The sequence below is a fragment of the Buteo buteo genome, chromosome 6 (assembly GCF_964188355.1).
Source record: "Buteo buteo chromosome 6, bButBut1.hap1.1, whole genome shotgun sequence".
In the NCBI taxonomy this organism is placed as follows: domain Eukaryota; kingdom Metazoa; phylum Chordata; class Aves; order Accipitriformes; family Accipitridae; genus Buteo; species Buteo buteo.
The window spans coordinates 39,349,192-39,370,570 of NC_134176.1; the positions used below are offsets into that span (position 1 = coordinate 39,349,192).

Sequence of the window (21,379 nt, forward strand, 5' to 3'; positions counted from 1 at the left end):
TTTAGCTGTCTGTATAACTAGTGTGTATAACTAGACACTTCTAATGTGCCACTTATTATGGTTTGCAAAGCTGAAGATGTGCCAGGTAAAATATTAAAGCTCTCCATTCTTCTTCCCTCTTCCTGCTCTTTTAAGGTTATTTCAATAATCGACATGTATCCTCTTAGGCAAGGGAAAACAATACAGCCAGTCACTGATGCTGGCATGGATCATCTTGCTGGAGACCCTCTCCATGCAGCCATGTGTACAAGCAGCTGTGAACAAGTGGCTATGAGCGACAGCTCTTCAACAGTCTGTGTTGTTAAAGCCTGGGGATAAACACACAGGCCCAAATGATAAGCTTAAACCATACTAACAACTGTTTGAGAAAGAGTTCCTTCATCAATAACAGCTATTAGCACATCTGAGTCTGACTCATCTCTTTCACCATCTGCGACAACATGTCATTTACACTGATCCCTCATTTTCCTTGCTCCACATTCTTCTTAGCATTCATGCTTCCCAACTTGCAGGAACATTTGTCTGATCCTTCCCCATAAAATGACAACCATCAACATGTGTATTTAGATGAGCCACTGATCATAACCAAGAACACTGTACTGATTTGATATCACCATCTTGGGAACCAATGAACTGAGAATTGCTAATGAATCACTAATGCTCAGTGATTATGTCTTCAACAGGCAGTGATTGTATAGATGGGTCATTTCTGTGTGTACACAGTTTTACTTCATTTTTTTCATGCCTGCTCTACTACACACTTAAAAATATATTCACATATAGAAAGTATATCAAGTGCCCTCATGAAAAGCATGGGGTCTAAACCATACAAATAATGTGCATCAGAAAGAATTTACCAGGGCAATTGTTAAGTGACAGAAATACACCACTAGGTGTGGTTTCACAAAACAAGCATCCTACTTTGAACACCTTCGATTTAATCCATACAGGAGATGTACAGAATACCTTTAAAAGGCAAGTCAAGCAATTCAAATTCATCTCTGAAGCAGAATCTCAAGGGGACAGCTTTGGGGCACACTAGGGTTTCTCTCCTGCTAACCCGTCCCTGTCCCACAGGTGATAATTACCTCTCTGCCCTTCAGTAAGGGCAAATAGAGATCTCTTCTGCACAGGGAAAAAACAGTTTTCTCTCTCAAGTTGTCTACCTGATTAACATAATAAAGTTAAATTCAGAGAAAATGCATCGGCCTGTATTTAGCCTCACGTTTGTGGTTTCCATTTCAGACTTGGAAAAGTTCTTGTTTCCCTCCACTGCATGGAGGAGCTGGTGACAGGCAGAAAACTTTCAGAATTAGGTGGAGAAAGGTCACATATGTTTTGCTGATGGCCCAGCAAAAAAGCAATATATTTCAGGCATTGAAAAAAAATCACTAGAAGGCCATAGCAAAGTTACAGAGAATGGTTTCCAGTCTAGTGCTTTTAAAATAGATCAGCATTTGACAAGCAAGAGGGACAACTCTCTGCCATCCTTCTCCTCCCACCTGCCCCCACTGCCAGGAGAAGCATGGTGGGAACACTGGCCTAACGTTGTTTTTCTTTTCCCAGCACAAGATGTTCATTCTCTGTATGCCCTGTTGTTAAGCTCTGAATCAGAAACAGTTGCCCCTATTAAAGGGCAGCCTACAATCTCACCTCTAAAATGTTAAATATCACGACCGTGAGAACCTATTTCAGTCAGGGGAAGCCATTGAGAGGAAATCCCTTTAACTTGAACCACTTTAAAATCAAGGGCATGTCGGCTTTATGCAAAAATAAGCCTGCATTTTGGGAAAATAGGGCCTGCTTCTCAAAGAATCAGCACAGATACTGACACGACACTGACTGAGGCACACACAAACCGTGGCACAAGGTGGCCCAAACCTCATCCTTCAGCAACAACAGTTGAGTCCTCGGGGTTATCCAAACCTTCATCCCTCTCCAGCCGATCTTTTATAATCAGTGCCTTTCACATCCAGCCCACATCTCCATACTGCAGTGTTCACCCTGAACAACAGCATACATGTTCTGACGTGAGCATTTAAAATAGCACTTAGAGACGGCAGTAGCAGAGTAAAGTGGTTTCCCTGGAGCAGCACTTTGACTATGCTTTTTTTTCTTAACCACAACCACAGAAGTCCGTGTGCTGGATTGTGTTTGGGTTTATTTTCCAGCTTCATACCACAGCTTCAGAACCACGTGTTCTCATTCAGCTGATCAGTGCTCTTACATCCTCCATTTAGGATTTTTATAAGTATTTATATACTACAAACAAATTCAGTAGCCAAAATGGGACATACCAGCAGTTCAAGGAAAGATTAATTAAAGCTTGCCAGACAGGGAGAACTTGAATACAGAATGGGGCAGGCTTTTTCCTCCTCATCCCAGCACGTCTAATTGTTCACACAAGAACATCTGAAGTTCTGTTTCAACATCTGAGCGAAATGCAGCGGAGCCCATAAACCACTGCGCTGGACAATTTAGGTACAGATTCAAACACTCCCTTTTAATTACCATTAGAAGAAAGTTAAGTTTGATCAGATTCCTTGACAATGTCTATACACAACACTTCCTCGGTGGTTTATAGTTAACTGGCAAAGCTGGTACCACTGCTAAGAAAAAGATTCAAGCAATTTAAGAAAAAGGACTCAAGACTGAAATTTCTTTGTAGAACTGTGATCTTCAAGTGCTGGGCTGGCAAACAAACCGGCTTTTTGCGGCATTCTTGCTGCAATTCAGCCACGTGGCATGTGACAGCTCAGCTGGGACTCAGAAGCCCCACACTGCTGCAGGGACTTGGTTGAAGGGGCCAAGGAGCTTGGTTTCTGCAGGGAACCTCCCAGCGTAGAGGAGGACTGCTATGCCAAGCAGACCGCATCTCTACCATATGTCCCGCTGATACCTACCCTGCTCCTGCAAGACCTCTCTGCCTTTTCTGCCCTGACTTCCTACCTGATTTCTGCTCCCTTCCCATGCAACACCAACATGGCAAAGCCAAGAATACCTGAATACTTCCCTTGTATAAAAGCACTTTACAGCCAAAGGTATTATCTTTGCCATTAGAGTGCATGACCAGCGTGCATTTTTGTGCATCAGCTGACAACAATCTGTGGAGGATCATAAGCAGAGCTGCATAAAGTCTTCTCTAAATTCACTAGAAACCCTTCTGAAGAGCATTATTTACACAATGAAAGAAAAAAATAATACACATAATCATGGATTACTAGTCACCTTTCAAAATTAAATTTCTGAACTATATTCCCAAACTTTGTACTATACTTGCTATATTTAGAAAGGAGGAAGTGAAAGAAGCCCTAAATATTATAATTCTTTTATCCCCTTTCCTTCCATGTTTTATTGATTCAGTGATTTAGAAGTTTACTAAAACATGCTGATGAGCAATAAATGCAAAAGACCATTTGGGGTAACTGTGACCCCACTATTTCATGTGTTGCATTTGGACTCCCATACAGCCTATGTACTTAAGTGAGACAGCAAGTATTTCACCAGTTAAGCAAGTAATTTCTTTCATGCAGTCTCCAGTTCCACCTGGGAATCCCCATGCTAACAACTTTTAACACCAGATTGCTAGTATCTCAGTCATTCTAGATTTTAAAAAAAAAACACCTTTAAGAACCCAAGCATGTTCCTGCACTAATGAATGTTAAATAACCACAGAACCATCTAACACAGACTACTTCCTATTTAACAGCTTGATGTCCTTCAATTAATGCCAGCAATCTACCTTGAAAACTATCTATGAACTCAAAATTTGAAGTGATTCACGGAAACAGAGCTTCTTGTCTATTTGCATGAATGTTATTAACATCCAGAGTAGCTCTAATGGTTCATCAAGTGCTTATTACTAGTTAGACTAAAGTAACCGAAGCAGGTGGCTGTGTCAAAGATGGAAAAACCAGCATGGCTTACACCTTATACTGCTACTTTTCCATTCCCAGAAAACACTGTGTTTAAATCAGCCGGCCCCAGCTGTGTTCCCCGACTTCCCACCCCCTTGCCCCATGCAAGCATACTGAATCAGGTTCAGCCTTTATTTCTTTTGAATCTCATTTCCTTCTTAGGAGTACACTTCCCTCACACACTCACTATGAACAAGAACAAAGAGGTTTTCTTCAGCCCTTCTTTTCTCATCTACTCTAACTCTCCCCCCAAAACTTTTCCCAGACATGTTGTTAGCCATGGATATATAGACAACCCTGCTCTCAAGCACAAGTACAACTGTCTTTCCAAAACTCTGTTTGCCTTTGCTAAACTGTCTGTCTTCCTTCTCTGGAAATACTCTGTCCCAGCAGAAGAACGACATGCTTAGCATAAATTGTACTTCTGCTGCACTTTCCCAAGTAGTGGACACATAGTCATCTAGCTGGTGAGCCCCGAGATCTGCCTATCCTGCCCATCCAACCCACTGCAGGAGATGGGTACAGGTCTAACGTAGACTGCCACACTCTAACAACTAGAAACATCTTTCCTCCCAGGACCACCACGGTCAGCAACTTGGAAAGGTGAGACAGACACATCGTTAAGGGCAAAAAGGGCCGGCCTGGAGCTGGGAGTTCTCACGACATCAACGAAGGTCTTCAGAGGCATTGCCAAAACTGGAATCCAGCCCTTAGTGCTGTAGAGACTGGACCATCCTGCTTAAAATATTGATACTCAGCAAGAGCTTCTAGTGTCCACATCATCACAGAGTGAAGCTCTTAGGGCTTCTCTGGGCTCAGTTCAGAGCTGATCAGAGCCTCTTACTGCTCCAACTGTACAGCCTCCACTACCTCACAGGAGAACACGCTCGTGCTTGGTGTTCTTGTGATCTGTCCTCCAACACCTGACAAACCAGCCAGAACGAGGGTAGTCACAGAATTAAGTGCCAACATTCTTTTCCAGAGGGAAAAGGAAAAGAATAATTAACACCAAGTCTGACAGCTAGTGCAGAGCAACTAAGGGGACACAGTTGAATTAATGAATATCAGTACTTGCTGACACAGAACAAAAGCAGCAATTTTTCTATGACAATTGCGTTTGTGTCACGGTAAAAAATGCAAGCCAGGCACAAATGCTAGGCTGCCGACAGGTGGTCAAAAGGGATGAGAGGGAAGAGGACTTTACCAAAGGGAAACATGGCTGGAAGACTTGGACATAAACACAAGCACGAAAGCTTGGTAAATGATCTCCAATCGTTCACATGCCACTTTGAATAATTACCCTGCATACTTAGCACAGTTACTCTTCTTTACTAAGAGTGCCAGCCTAGGAAGTTGGTTTTGACAGCCAGGTAGGAGATATACAGCTCACTCCACAGTGAAGTTTGCCTGCCACCAGTTACAGCTGCAGCAGCAAGGACAAAAGCTTTCAAATTAGACAAGGAAAGCCGTTTGAGTCTGCACAACATTGCTCTTCATTTAAACCAGCGTACGTTCTCATCATACGTGGATCCTTCTTCAAGGCCTGGAGTCCCCGCTCAGCCGCACGTGGGGAGAGACAGAGCAGAGCTCCAGGGAGGACACGTGCCAAGCACAGCAGCATGGACGCAGCAGGAGTCTGCCTACAGCTAGTCACGAGGAAAACCCTGAGGACAAGGGTATAGTCAAGGCCCTCCTTCACACTTCTCCACATAACCCTTCCCTTGGGCCCCCAGCCCATGGGACACTCTCACATTAGTAAGTTATCTGCTCTTTCCTTCTGCCCAAGTAGAGGAAAATGACTTCATAGGTAAACCCCACATCAATAAATTAGGAAAGAGGATGGCAGGAAGACTGGCTTATAAAGCTCACCTGACCTGATTATTACCCCTGTATCAGCTTCTGCCAGCAATAGAACAGATTAAGTCTACTGACCACTCAGATGTGATCTACTTAGTACTATGCAACATGCTGACACATGTATTTAAATAAAAAATAAAAAATGAATGCTATACACTATCAAAATGCATCCGCTAAACAAAGAACCCAATAATCAGGAGATACCAACAGTTACTGAAAAATCCTAACCACGGGGGGAAGTTGCCCCTGTACCAAACTCCATTCAGTGTTTTCACCAATGATCTGGCAGAAGACAAAACCAGTATTGCTAAAGATAGTGGACTGGTAAATAATACAGCAGACAAGGCAGAGAGTCATCTGGGCCTGTCAGTGCACACAGCCAATACAAATAGGAGATGCAGTCGTTCAGCAAAACGCAAAGTCAGACACCTTCACCCACACTTTGCAGGTCACATCGGGTATGGACATGGATTTAGAAATCAGAATATACAGGCACTGAACACTCGTTTCTAGTGTCACACTATGACCAAAAGGGATTGCTCTTTTGATCTACAAACTGGAATTAAGAGAATTTACCTCTCATGTGGCAATGGTGTTTATTCTGTGGTTTACACATTCCTTAGGGCACTTGAGAAAGCAAATGAAGAAGGAGAAAGCTGTATACCACTTCTAAGAGATTTGTAAAAGTTATTTAAGAAAAGCTAGCTTTTAGGAGTTGGCTTAAATTTGCTTTCCACGTGTCTCCACCTTCACCAAAAGAAATTTAAGCGTTTGCAGATAAAAATAATACAGAAAACTCCTAGTATATGGCACTGCCATGCTCAAAAGTGAGACCCCACACATGGTTGGGGTGTCTGGATTTTACAAAGCAATACAGAAACACTGGAAAGGGTGCAGAAAGCCACAGAAACTACTCCAAGAGAGAAAGTATCTTACACTGAGAATCTTGAAGGGCTCAGTTGGCTTAATTTCTTAAAAATGATGTGAGAGGTAAGGCAATTACAATGTACAAATCCCCTCACAGGGAGGGACTATCCATTATTAGAGGCCTCTCTAATCTAGCACAGAACAACCTAACAAACCAGTTGTTGGAACCTAAAGGCAAACTGAAAGTAAGGCACCTTTCCCTCCCACACACTCCTTTCTAGTTTGTTTTAATTAAAAAGTGCCAGAAGTAGTGCATCTTCCTATCTTCAGATCAAGTCTGGCTGTTCTTTCTCACTGTTATGCCAAAACCAAATACGTATTATTAGCACGTACAATTCAGGAGACTCTGTGAGACACAAATGCCTAGAATATACAGGAAGTCAAACTAGATGGATTTGTCTTTAAACTATGGGTATGAAAATCCAGGCTTCAGCAGGTCAGTAAGTTCACAATAAGGTTGAGGGAACAGAGAAGAATGGGAGAGAAACACAGGGATTTAAGAGTTTCAGCTGCCCTCAGTATTAATGGTAAACGAGTTCTTAAAAAAACCAAACATATAAATTATTTAGGATGCTTTTTATGTTTGCCTTCAAGATTTCAACTTACCTTCTTTTCAAAACCCAGAGATTTAAGTTGTAACAAAAGCTAAAACTTTTTCTGATTGCTTGCATTTACAAGCTGTCCTCATTAGATTTTTTTTTAATTCATTTCTTCTGCAATGACAGAAAATTAGTATACAGCATTCAGTGTAACAATGAAACTCAATGCTACAGAAACCACATGGTGGAAAAGACTTTGGAAAACACAGAAAGTTTAGGTAAGACAGCCCAGCTGCTGAAAGTAATATGAGCCACAGCTCACAGGAGAGTTTGGGGTTGAGATGTATTTTCCATAAGGATTTTGTCAATAAATGGGACAAGAGGTGGCTGGGGATTGGAAAAGGGATTGTTTGGTACTCCTCACACACTGGTTTGATGGTGGCAGACACAGAAAGGTGTTCCTGAGGCTTAGACTGGATGGTTTAAATTCTGAGTAAAAACTACTGTTCAGACTTCTAGAAAAGCCACTGAGTTAATGCTGTGGTATTAAAATTATTCAGTAATTGTGAAAAGAAATCCAAAGGAACACTACGCACCAGAAGGGCCTTTTCTTGCTCAGTAAGCCACATCAATTATCTGGGCATTGGATATAACCCTCCCCCCGTAATAAACTGCCTGCAACACAGATGGCAATCATGTCTGAACAGTATCAAAATCCCAAAGCTGAAAGGTAAAAAACAAACAAACCCCCCCAAACCCCAAAGGCTTTGCTTTCACAGCTTACTTCAATGGGAAATGAGTAAAACTAACTACTCCTTTCTGCAAATCCTCATCCTCCTAGCCTGTCCCACATACTCCCCCCTACAGAAACTGAACTCAGGTAAGGGCTATCAAGAGGTTTGTCCCAGACAGACCTTTGTCTTACTGTCTGCATCTTTATTCTGATGGCTGTGATACAACAGCATCAACTTCTAATCATCCATCCTAACACACTCGTGTGCTCCACATGGACACCACAGCCAAATATTCAGAGCAGGTCACAGACAAGCAAGCTGGTTCATGCTGCATCTGCAAAGATCTGTCTGAACAGCAGCCCTTCTGCTATCAGGCATAAATGGTTTGCAGGCCAAGGCAAGTCACTGTATGCGTTGGCCCAGGCCATCCACCACCAATATATGTTCACCAAACCTCAAGTCTGTTCCCAAAGTCCCCTAAAAACATTGAGCAAAATTCCTCCTGTTTCCTCTTCCCTTGACACTAGAGCAGTTTATAAGCCAAAGCAAGATTTCATGTGGTCTAAGTGCTCTGAAACTCCGTGCTGATTTAGGAATGTCGTGTATAACAGCATACCACTTCTATCTTCAGCAGACGGCAGGAACGCAGCCCTGAGCAAACACACAACAATTTCAAACCTATCAGCAATGTTCTGCTAGAATAATAAAGAATAGAGATAAGTAAAGCACCGAGACAACAGTTTTTCTTTGTCTGAATACATATATTGCATATGTGATTTTTTTTTTTTTTGGCATCATACAGACGAGACCATGCATTTCGCTTTTCTTTCGCAAAAACAACAAAACACGTTGATTTCTTGGAGACAAGAGAAACAGGTCTTATCCCACAGAGCTCATGTCAGCTGGGGCATTTAAAACCATTCAAATCACAGCAAGATGAGACCCTGCAGGTAAATTCAGCAACACGCTTTCCAGAGCAAGGGTGTCTCCCTTTGGTTTTACTTGCTAAGCCCTACCCTGGCTTACACCTGCCAGTCTGTCTCCTGAACATCTCATCAGTCTTCACAAACAAGCAATAGCCAGGATGATCCCAGCCTGCTCTCGACTTCTCCCTTTCAATCATCGTAAGATTTTCTGACTGCAGGCAGCAAGTTAGCTGCTACAGAGAACTTCATCTAAAGTATTCCCCGTGCAAAAAACAACCCCCAAAACAGACCTTTAACCTGAGAGATGCAGACTTCAACCCACTTGACGGATGGAGGGACTATTGCTTCATTACTAATTTAAAGACTCTTCTGCAGCTTCAGCATGCCCAAATCTCTTGCCACTGCTTATGCTTGTGATTCGATTGTCTGCCTGCCTCTCTCCGGTATGCTAGCATTTTGTGGAAAGCTTTCTCATACAACTCTGACCCAAGAATGAGCAGTCATTCTGACAATCAAAGTCTTTTTCTAGCAGCAGGCTATCTTCTGTCTTTCCAGAACTGGTAGAATACCTCACCAACACTGCATATTACTGTTAAATCAGCAGCTACACTGATGATTTTACCTGTGAAATTACAGATTAGATTTTATACATTTTTCTTAAGGCATTTATTTAACAACAACCAACAAAAATTCAACAGAAAAAATAATATACCCTCCACATTGCTTCTCTTTATTCACGGTTCAGACAGGGATCATTGGTTTCAAGAAAAATTCAGTGGAAACAAGGCAAAGCCTCTAGTAAATGTTTTTGATTTAAAACCACCCCAACCCCTACTCCCTTTAACCAAAACTCACATCTTAAAACACGGATTAGATAAGTATGTTGGAAAGTTCATGGTGCAAAATAGGGCTGATGGCAAAACCTCCTCAGATTAGTCAAAAAAACAGCTATCCCACTCTATACATGAACACAGTCATCTCCCTTCCCTTTTTCCTCTTTGCGTCCATTCACCCTACAACAAAATCAATATATAAAGAACATCAGCAGCAGCTTTATGATAGGCAATGATCCTTTTTGACATCAGTCTGTGATAAGATCGTTGATTCTCTATCTTTAAATTACATCATAGCTGTGTAAAATACGCAGTGATATCCAAAACGTGAACTCTTCACATCCGTTGTCGATACCTCAGCAAGATCCAGACTGCTGCTGCAGCAAGCGCCAGGCCTGGCACAAGAATGGCTGCTAGAGGAAGCCCACCTGATTCTCCATCACCTTGGTGACCCACAGGGCCATTTTGTGGCTGCAACTACAAGGAAAAAAAAAAGTATTTGTGTCAGAGCACATCACAGGAGAGCCCCCAGTTCTGCGTTAGGACCAGGTGGTTCTGTAAGGAGTGCAAGATGGTTTCCCCGGGTACCTGTACACTCCACACATAGGAGGGTTAGGACAGCTTTGGATGGACTGAGCTTTACTGCAGGGTACCCAGTCACTACCAGGCACCCTCATGATTCTCTGCCACTTTGTAAACTAGGACTCGAACAGCTGGAGGCAGGGTGTGTCTCATACAGCAGAAGCAATGACACACACACATATCCAGTCATTCCTTGATGCACTTCCCACCACACCATCTCCTGGTGTCTTTACCAGGAAAAGGGCATCACTAATTCTCTCTGGTTTTCTTACTTGCCCTGTATACTGGTCAAGAAGATTTGCTCCTTTACTAAGGGAGTAGGAAAGGGGCCTTAGCCCACCTCTCCCCACCAGCATGCTTCAGGCTGATCAGTATTTCTTTTGACAACTTCAATAGTAGCCAGGGGTGGTCAAATCACACCAGTGGATTAAGGATTCCTCTCTTTCTATATCCAAAATGGTGCCAATATATTTAAACTATAGCAGCCCACATTTCATAGAATCATTTAGGTTGGAAAAGACTTTTAAGATCATTGAGTCCAACCATAAACCTAACACTGCCAAGTCCACCACTAAACCATGTCCCTAAGCGCCACGTCTACACATCTTTTAAATACCTCCAGGGATGGTGACTCTACCACTTCCCTGGGCAGCCCCTTCCATTGCTTGACAACCCTTTCAGTGAAGAAATTTTTCCTGATCTCCAATCTAAATCTCCCCCAGCACAACTCGAGGCCTTTTCCTCTCATCCTGTCACTTGTTATTTGGGAGAAGAGACCCCCATCTCGCTACAGCCTCCTTTCAGGTAGTTGTAGAGAGCGATCAGGTCTCCCCTCAGCCTCCTTTTCTCCAGGCTGAACAACCCCAGTTCCCTCAGCTGTTCCTCATAGGACTTGTTCTCTAGACCCTTTACCAGCTTCACTGCCCTTCTTTGGACACGCTTCAGCACCTCAACACCCTTCTTGTAGTGGTGGGCTGCACATACATCTCAACACTACCATGAATGATGACCTCTGAAACAACAGGGCGGTTTTGTCTCCAGTAAGGTTTTGTCCTCTGAAACAAAACTGGAGAACCTGAGATTCTGTCTTCACAGACAAACCTTTGCCTCTGACAAAGGAGATCTGTGAGAAAACCTTACTCCAGCAAAACAAAAACCTGGGGACTTCTCCAAGCTCACCTCTTCACTGATACTGTTACAAACAAGCAATGCACAGATGATTACAGCTGTGGTCAACTAGAGAAAGCCATAGTTGAATCAAAATTTTTATATGCATAATCCACACAGAGCACCTGGACATGGTATTTTTCTGCCTCATGAAATACAGAGCTATCAATCATAGAAACCAGTCTACACTGAGCCAGAAATAAGCCTAAGAAACAGGTAAAACATACCCTACGCTGAATTTTCAGAGACACGTCATAGCCTGCATTCCTGAACAGTTCCACAGCATCCTTGTGCCGCAAATCCTTCAAGTCTCTGCCATTGACCTAGCGAAAAAGGAAAAGGAGAACTAGTTGCATCATTAAAAATTTCCTATTCGCCCTTCAGCAGGCTAACATAGGAAGGATAGGAGATAAAAATCTTCCTACTTCACAAAATTCTGCATTTGGGGCATGATACTATAATCAGCAAGATCCATATTCATCCATTCATATTATAGATGTATTTTTATACGTTGAGAGATAACATGAGAAACTCCAAGCCAAAACACAGAAGTACTAAAAAAACTACCTAGAAGCAAAATCAGAATATAAGATGACAGTTGTGTCAATAGCAGCTTCTTATGTTGTTGCTTTACTGGAAACAAATCAAAGGTGTAATTCTGACAGCTAATGGAAATAAAAGAGCAGGAACAGCAAAATTACTATTATGAGTCTCTTTCCCACATTGTTCCCTCTACTGGTCTACCTTTGAAACCTTTCTGTTTGAAAGAGTGTTGTAAACATACACTTAAAAGCATACTGATGTAAAAAAAGCAAAACAAAAAAAAGACTTACACACCTACTGGCATCCACTTGAAAGTGTTAGGATTTTTCTTAATTTAAAATAATATCTCATGGCAGAAGGTTTTATAACCTACTTGATTTCATTCACTAACTGATGATATTCATCCTAATTTTTCTTTTTCATCCCCATTACCCCTAATTGTATCCCCTGAGATCACACCCAGTGCCTCCCTTCTCTTGATATTTAGACTCCCCAAACACAAGTACGTAAATATTAAACTGTCAAGAAAAGATAGAATAATATTCTCCATTTAGCTTGGTATCATTTTCTGGATCAATAATAGGCTCCAACTAGTGCAAGGTACTCTATACAGGCTAAAAAGATTAAATGTGAAACATAATAAGCAAGTATAAAATAAAATTAAGGCGTGTTAAAAGATCATGTATCACACTAGGAGAGGCTACTTCTTCACTCATCACTTTGTAAAGCATATTGTCTTGTATGATTGCCAACTGTCTGAAGAACCAGCAGGACTGAACCTCAGTCACTTTAAAACATTTTTCTAAAAGGAGAAGCAGCCTGTACTATTCCTGATGAGCTGAAACGGAGAGTTTTATGGCCCTGAACTTTTATGGCCTAAAAATCTCCCTAAGCAAAAGGATCAGTAATCATGGACAAATGTCAAAATGTCAAAAAATGGAAACTTGGAGGTGAAAGACCTTTATTTACGTGCGTGTAAATGACAATCCATTGTGAGCAAGAGAAGGTCTGATGGATTCTAAAACCTTAGGGAGGCAAGTCACAGGAAATACGAACGCAGCACCAAGGAGCGCTTCTGAGACAAATCAAGAAGGCAGAAGAGACGGGCCTGTGTGTAGAGGCACTCATCTCCCTAGTGCTCAAGCCTTCCCCAGACGCCCAGGATAGTTCCTCCATGAAGTCTGCTCAGCATCATCTAATTGCATTCATCACATCCTTCCTCTCTGTGCACTGCGATGGCAAACCTGCATCTCATATCACATCACTGGTCACAGCATTTCAAGAACACATGGGGCAACAGAAGAAAGGGCTTACCGCTAAAATTTTATCTCCTTCTTGTAATCGGCCGTCAAGGTAAGCTGCCCCATCCTTTTTGATCCGGCTGACATAGATGCTGCTGTCATTGCAAATGTACTGCTGATCTGTCCCACCAACAATGTTGAAGCCCAGCCCTAAGGTAAGCCAAAGAGAAAGCTGATGAGAAAAACCTCAAAGCTTCAGACATTCTTGCTATTGCTGGGGACTGTACCCTCCCACGCTGTCCTGTTTTCTCCACCATACTAAAACTCACAGCACACAAATATGCATCATCCTTTCCAACTATCACTGTCTAGAAAGGTTATTCTCATGAAATTGATCTTGAAAGCAGAGAAGAGACCCTGAATGTCTGAAGGCCCAGATGCTTCATTCCATAAAGCATCCACAAGCCGTTTTCAGGTGGGTGTTGGGGAATACTGAAGCACATGCCATTGTTCTGAGATGCCGATTCAGCCCTCAGCAGGAATATGCCTCTTCAGCACAGCATGAAAGGAAAGGAAAGCATTCTGCATTTCACAGGAGGCTATAGTAACATCATTACCTTTGAGCAACAAATCATGCCTGACAAGCATTTCATGAGCTGGGAAACAGAGTTAGGAAATGCAAGGAGCATCAGACCCTGTCTACAGATGAAGAAAAAGGCAAGAGAAGCTGTGCTACCAGCTCGAGGGCACCTAGAGCTCCAAAGGCTCCCCTTCCACATGTCAGGAGCTGGAACTGGCGTCCTTCGCCTCCAAGAAAAAGACTAGTTTAGATGCAGCTCCTTAAAATTGTATGTAATCACTTTGTTCTGTTTCAGGAATTCAAAACATGACAGGAAATAAAGACAAAGTTCTCGGATTTAAAGCAAAACAAAAAGGAATACACATACATTAAACAGAACCAATGTCCACATTTTTGTTATATTTCATACTATTCTTTAAAGTAAGCCTCAATTACAGAACCCTAGCTGGAACCAGCTGCTGGATTAAAGTGCAGTTAAAGATTAAGACTTCTCGTTTCATCAAAATCCAAAAGAACAAATTGAATTCAAAATCTGGAAAACCACAGGTTACAAGAGCACGTTCCCCACTGCACATGCAGCTAAGTTTCTCTGTAAATAATAATACGTGACAAGGGACGGGAAAGATTCTCTAAGAGGCTTGCAATGAAAAAAGAAAAAGTGAAGGAAAAAGAAAAAAAAAATCAAATATACAATCAAAGTAAATGGAGGAAAAAAAAACAACTTTTTTTTTTTCTGCCATAAACCAGTCATCCAAAACCTATTGCCAAGAACAGCTGAAAGCAAATTCCCCCCATGTTCAGCCAGGCTGATTTATTTTCTCTTTCTTACTTTCTCTCAAAGTTGCAAATAGAAACTTTGAGGAGGAGAGCTGCAAATGAAAGTAAAACCACCATGTGCCTGCTGGGAGGCAGCATTTTAAATCAGTCATAGGAGATCAAAGGATGTACAAGATGAGTCATGCTATTTTAAGCGTGCATCTACAGCTGGGAAGTAAAGAAATATTAACAGCAATCTAGCCACACCTTTTTTTTTTTTTCCTCCCCTTCCTGGCAGCTTGAGAGAAACGAGGATGAAAATGGAAGCAGCAGCAGATTGAAGAAACACTGACATTTCAGCTAGACTAATATCTATTCCAAGAAGGGACAGTTGTGCACAACAACACACCCTTCGATGCGAATTAAAAAAAATAAAAAAATCCACAAACCTAAAAATTATTTGCCATGAATCCAATAAACTGGGAACAGGGGGAATCGATACTACAGAAAGTATAAGGTTTAATCAACACTTATTAAAAAGCCAGAAAGAAGGAATCAGAGTTTCAGAATATATTGATTCTCTCATATATAAAAAACCCCAAATATATATCTATATATATGAAAAAAGTATACGTTTTCCAAGTTTTCACCTACGACTGGAAAAATAATCAAAAGTCACAGCTTTCATCAGCAGAGGCAACATGAGATACGAGCAGATCTTCGTGACAAAAAAGAGGCAGCAGTTTATGCTAGACCAAGTTAAGTATCGACAGGGCTTTTTCACTGTGTCTTTCCTTTCTGGCACTTAAACTTCCACTCTGGCTAAAAATATCTTCCGTCATTCCGTGAGCTCTCTGCTATTCTCCCCCTTCCAGTTCATGCAGCCATAGGAAGAGACACAGCGCAACCAGGAGAAAATGAGCAAGGGGATGAAGAGAGCACAGGGCACTAAATCCCTTGTCTACGATGGACCAGAAGTGGAATGGCAGAGCTTTAAAAGCAGGCTCTGGGCTAAACTGCTGACCCTCCCTGAAGCTGCAGACCTCCCTATGCCCCTGAAACTTAAAAAGTCCCTCACAAAGACATTAAAAAACCATCATGATCAGCAGGATTAAGAAAAGAGAGATCGGATAATATTGCAAATCGAACCGATGAAGTTATTTAGTTTTCCATAAAAACAGATTTTTCTGCCTAATTTCAGCCTAGTACTTCAGAAGGAAAGTTGAAAAAGAAGAGACATACACACACTGTTTTGCCACTGTAAATATGTTCAACTCCTTAGCAAACTTTTGCCAGAGGTGTTTAGCATCAGACCTATTTAAAAAAGTTGCAGTCAGAACTCCAATTAGAGAGATTACGGGATTACATTGTGCTTTACAGATAACAGTGTTTTCTTCCTTCTGCAGACATGAATAATAATTCACATGGTAAACGCATCAAGGTCGAAAGGGGCTGTAGCACCTTCAAATCAAGTGACATAGTTAGAAAGCTAACTCGAAAAATACACAGCCCATCTTAATGACAGGACAAATGCTGCTCACAGTAATCAAGATTTAAATTGCCATGGCCACATTGAAGACCTCTCCACTCTGCCCTACAACATCCCCCTTCCACCTCCCTCAGAATCCTAGGTTCCCAACGTACGGAAACAGCTTTCCCGTCAGAACCGGCTTCGTTTGGCCAATAATTGTCGCTGACACGGACAGCTTCATTAGCTTGAGCTTGTGGCCGTGCAGGCAGGGCTACGCAGCTTTCAGACCAGCGGCCACTCTGGCAAGCAGGGAAGGAAGAAGGTTGCCCAGGGGGCTCGCCCTTTGGGTTGCGACTGCGGGCACAGGGGCCAGGACTGACCCCAGCCCTGCACGGGAACTACCTTCACCCCAGAGAAAGGAAAATGGCACGTACGCCAACGATGTGGGTGCTGTGGGTCCCTGGGGGGCCCACGGAGCCAAGGCCGGCCAGCAGCCGCACACAGCAGTTATGCAGACAGAAAGGCTGCCACGTTTTCTTTCACGCTCGTTTTAATTAAAGAGAAGGCCTGGCGCACCATAGTACAGCTCTAGCTCCAAAACCTGCCTGGATCCCGCGGTTCTTTGGAGGCAGGATTTTGCTCCGGAGCCGTACGTTTGGTGCTAACTTGCCACATTTCTGAAAGCGCGATTTGAACGGCATCGTAAATCCTGTAAAATTACGAGGGCGGGCAGGCGTCGGCAGGCTTCCACGAGAGCACACGCTGCCGTGACAGGACAAGCAAAGCCAAAAAAACCGCCCCACAGACTGCCCCGCTCCCTCTCCCTTCCAGCCTGGGCTCCTCTCGCTCACCACCCCGAAGAAGGCCTCTCTGATGCTACCCCGAGCGACGAACGCGCAGCCGACGGCACGGGGTACGGTCGCTTTGACGAACGTTCTTCCAAACGCCCCCTCCTCTGGGGTACCCAACGCGGCCGAGCGCTCAGCACCTGCCACCTCGCTCCCAAGCCACAGGAGCTGGGCTGGGGACGGCGACTCCTGGGAAAACCAGACGCGGGCCGTCTCACCCGAGGCACGGGCCGCAGCCGGCCGAAGACAAAGCCTGACCCGGCTACCTCTCCCTCACGCAGGTCACGGGCTTTTCCCGCCGCGGCGGGAGAGGCCGCTGGGGCCGGGGACCCTGCCGCTGCCTGGGAGCGGGCACCGTGCTCGCCGTCCTGCCCCCGCCGCCGCCCCCGTGCCCGCTAAGGGCCTTTGCCGCCCCCCCGGGGCTCCGGCCTCGCCTCCCCGCCCCGCCGGGGGCTGCGCAGGCCTCGGCCCGGGAGACGCCGAGGCCCCGCCGAGGGCCGGCCGCCCCGCGCCTCACCTGAGGGTCTGCGGGTGAGGCTGATGACCTCCTCGGAGAAGCCGCCGCCGCCGCCCGCCACGCTGCCGTTCATGCTGCGGCCTGAAGGTGAAGTCGGCTCACGGGGCAGCCGCTTTCGTTTCCTCGGCCGCCGCCGCCGGAGGGCCGCGCCGCGGAGCGCTGGGAGTTGTAGTCCGCGGCCCACGCCGCGCCGACCGGCGACGGGGCCAACCCCCCTGGCCAGCCGGCGGCCCCGGCTCGCCGCGGGGAACCGCGCCCGGGGAGGAGCGCCGGGGCCCGGCCCCGGCCTCTGCCCGCGGGGCCCGGCGCTCCACGGCCGGCCGGGGGCCCCCAGCGGCCCTGCCGTCGGCAGCGGTAGCAGCCCGCGGCCGGGGAGCGGTGCGTCCTCGGCGCTGCGGGCCGGGGCTTCTCCCTCCGGTCCCCGAAAGCCCCCTGCGAGGGGCTCTGAGCGCAGAGGCGGAGGAGGACCGGGCCCGGGGGGGGGCCTCCCTGCTGCCGGGGGTGCACCGGAGCTGGGAACAACAACTGCTTAACTGGGTCCCGGAGAAGCTGCTCAGTTTGAGGATTTGGGAAACTTCCTCAAAACTCTACGGAACAGATAATTACCTAACAAGAAAAGGCAGAGTTAGCGCAACTTTCCGTCACGCAGAGGAGCCACTTGAACCTGGGACTCCTGTACCTCAGGGAGTTCTTGAACCAAAAGATTATTAGGGAAAAGAGAGTAAGGCAAAAGTTAACCCTACTTATTTCCTTATTAAAACTTTATCCTTATCTATTTCAGCACACGCTGCACATATGGCAATACAGACAACGACAACAGGGAACAGTGAACAGGGCCCGGTGCAATTTAGTCACCTAACTGCTTGGCACTATTACGACAGCCACGTCTACACGCTGCAGGAACTTTTCTGATTAAAATGAGGACCAGGTGCTCTGGTCTTCAGTGTTACACTACCAATTTGTTTGTTCCTCGTTACAGTACTGATGACAAATGTTTTTGACTGCATTTATTCCAAGATTATCCGCACTTTGGGATTCCTGAATTTAATAGGGAGAGGCAGCCTGGGTACTGGATCTCTGGATTAGAGGAAGAGCGTGCCACATGCCTTAGTGCTACAACATTAATGTTTAGCGCTGAACACCTGCCTCAGAGATGGGAGACAGGCATTCAAGGCCCTATTACATCTGCAATGACGAGCAAAACCATGGCTTGTCTATCACAGGAGTTCTTAAACTGTTAAGCACATCATTCAGTTTCACACCTGTTTCAGTCCAGTCCCCACAGTTACCTTGTCCTGGATATCTATACTTATTTTTTGCCAACAATTAAGAACACTGGAAAGCAAAACTTGTGCAATGGCCACCAATTATTTCTTCCAAACTCAGGTTCTGCTAATACAGTACTTGGCAAACTCCTTGAAGATACATACTGTTCCTTGGCAGCAGTTTTAATGTATTTCAGAGATGGCATTTTTGGCTTAGTTCAAGATAAAATCGTTCTTGTTCTGAGGTAACTGCAATATTAAGAGTTTTTTTAAAAAGTCTTATTTAGCCAGGAAGAGATTTCAAACAAGAAACATGGGTAAATCATTGCTGTAACTTACTCCTAGGCAGTTCCAGGCTTCACCCACTGCTACTGGCCTGCCACATGTTAACAGCTGCCTAAGACTTAATACCTTGCTGCACTGGCACAGACCGTTTCATATGTCTCCGTAGTCAGACACTTCCCTCCAACAGTTTCACATACTAGACTGATCCACATCTCTGGGGAGACAGTGCAGCAGCATTTGCAGGCTGCCTCTTCCATGTTCAAGTGACTTCTACGTTAGCCAAGTTCTCACATCCATTTAAAACATTAAAAAAGGCAATTAAAACTAAGAGGAAAAAAAAGGGGGGGAAACCGGAAAGATTAGGACTGAACTTAGACTTGCACCTTCATACCACAACAGAGTAGTGGGACATTTCTAACAAACCACCAGAAGTATCAAGTTATTTGTTGCTATGGTGAAATCAGAAACAACAATATTTTCAAGGAGAAAACCTTAGTGAGGGAGCTGACACATTTTATAAAACATAGACTAGGTTGGAATGCATGTTTGTCTTGCTCATACGGCCTGAGTAGAAAGAGAAGAAAAGCATACAGAAATAGTCCTGTCCAAAGCTTGCTGAAAGCTTCCTCCCACTTAAGTCATGGTTTTTTTCGATCAATCTTTAAGCACAGAGAAGAACGGAAACTACATCATTTTATTGCTTTGTCTCTTCCAAAACTGCATTTACAAGTAAGCTTTCTAGCCTAAATTCTGCTTGCGTTTACACCTCTGTTTCTTCAGTACACAGGTCCATAAATAAAAACTCTGACTCTCTAAGTGTTTTCTCTGGTCTCAGCATAGATCTATACTTGGCAATTTATGGTATACTATCAATCAACAACAGCCATCAAGGTGGCAGCCTGAGACTTCTGCCACTGATGTTTATGTATCAAAAAGTCTGCCAGTACTTACCAGTATGTCTGCTACTTACCAGTATGTCTGCCACTACTTACCCCAGGCCCAGATACCTTCCTATGCAAGTTGTGCATAGCTAGTTGGAGGGTGCTGGGTGTAGTGCTTGTGTTACTTTTTATCTCCATCTTTCACCTAATCCACATCCCCTTTGTTTGTCACATATCCCTTGTTTCTCACACCTGAATTGTTATTTCTCTGAGGTAAAAAAAACCCTACCCCTACCCCCCCCCCCCCAAAAAAAAAAAGGTCTCTAGTTATAAGGAGTAAATTCAGGGTGTTAGTGAAGGGGCAGTTATCTTGTCTTTTGACATAAACATAGGATTAAGTTTTCTTCATCTAATCAAAACCATCCATTTTGTATCAAGACAATAAGCATAACCTGCTGAACAAACAATGTGTTGCCTCATTTCCCCAGAACAAATATAGATAACAATTTAGGGACCCATTTGCTTTAGACAAAAAGCCATGAAGAACTGTGCATCACATCCTTTGTATTTCACATCCAATCATAATGTAACCAGCCCTTTTTGGATGCAGAACACAATCATGTTTAAAAAAAAAAGTACAGGAAAATGTGTATTCTAAAAACATAAATGTCATACAAGAGAGTCAACAAGAGTTTACTGTCATCATTTGTAGAGTCACTAACGTATGTCCTCCCAAACGTTGCAAGTGTTGGGGTACTTATCCTGCCTTTATAGAATGTTTGCTAAAAATGTGGTCTTTGCTTTCCAAATACAAATAATTCTTTTGGTAGCAGAAAAGTGCATTATAGCCCTTAATCCAGAAACACCAGTCCTTTAAAATAAAGTTTTCACCGTAAATCTAGACTACAGACTCCTCTTTATGCTGATCTGGTTGAAAGACCTAATCACTGCTATAACATAAATAATAAAAATAAAACTTTGTGAATGGTATTTCCACATCCCCCATATTTTTTCCATAAGTTAGACACATTTTATCTCATGTTAAAAAATAAAAAAATACAATGCTTCTGTGTAGCACTCCGCAGAGCCGCAAGGACATATTCAGTGATAGCTTAAGAAGTAATCACAAAGTAAACCAAAAGAAACCCCCTAAGATAGTTAGATAAAACATCTACCAAATATTGCAGGAATTCTGTGTGGAGGAGACTTGCAGAATAGTTCCAAATATTTTAGAAATCCAGCTAACTTGTGCAACCTCACAGACAGCTCCTCTTAAGAGACAGTAAAATACAGAGCAGTTCTCAAAAGAACCCAGCAGTCAAGGCACTGGAAAGTTCCCAGAAAAGAAAGACAACTTGTTCTTCTGAAATGTCAGGTCTGGTGTCACTACACTCTTGACGTATATCTGATGGCTCAGAAATGTAATGCTTACTGGCGTGACCTGGATAATACTTCTCTACTGTCTGACAAAATGAAGACCCTGTTCTCTATGATCTATCTCCCTCCTAAA

The 21,379-nt window shown here is 43.8% G+C and overlaps 1 protein-coding gene across 3 annotated transcripts in view; it reads right to left on the reverse strand.

The window, feature by feature from the left end:
* Positions 1–17,974, reverse strand: part of SYNJ2BP (synaptojanin 2 binding protein) — a 98,291-nt gene extending 80,317 nt beyond the window's left edge. The window contains exons 1-4 of one of the 3 annotated variants that reach the window (XM_075030536.1): positions 17,439–17,847; positions 13,340–13,476; positions 11,710–11,805; positions 8,715–10,210 (exon numbers count right to left, since the gene is read on the reverse strand). In XM_075030536.1, coding sequence (XP_074886637.1) covers positions 10,070–10,210; positions 11,710–11,805; positions 13,340–13,476; positions 17,439–17,511 — 447 coding nt within the window. In that variant the 5' untranslated portion in view covers positions 17,512–17,847 and the 3' untranslated portion in view covers positions 8,715–10,069. Of the gene's footprint in view, positions 1–8,714; positions 10,211–11,709; positions 11,806–13,339; positions 13,477–17,438 lie in introns of those variants that run through there. The other 2 variants (XM_075030534.1, XM_075030535.1) reach the window with 2 other exon arrangements.
* Positions 17,975–21,379: the final 3,405 nt, after the last annotated feature.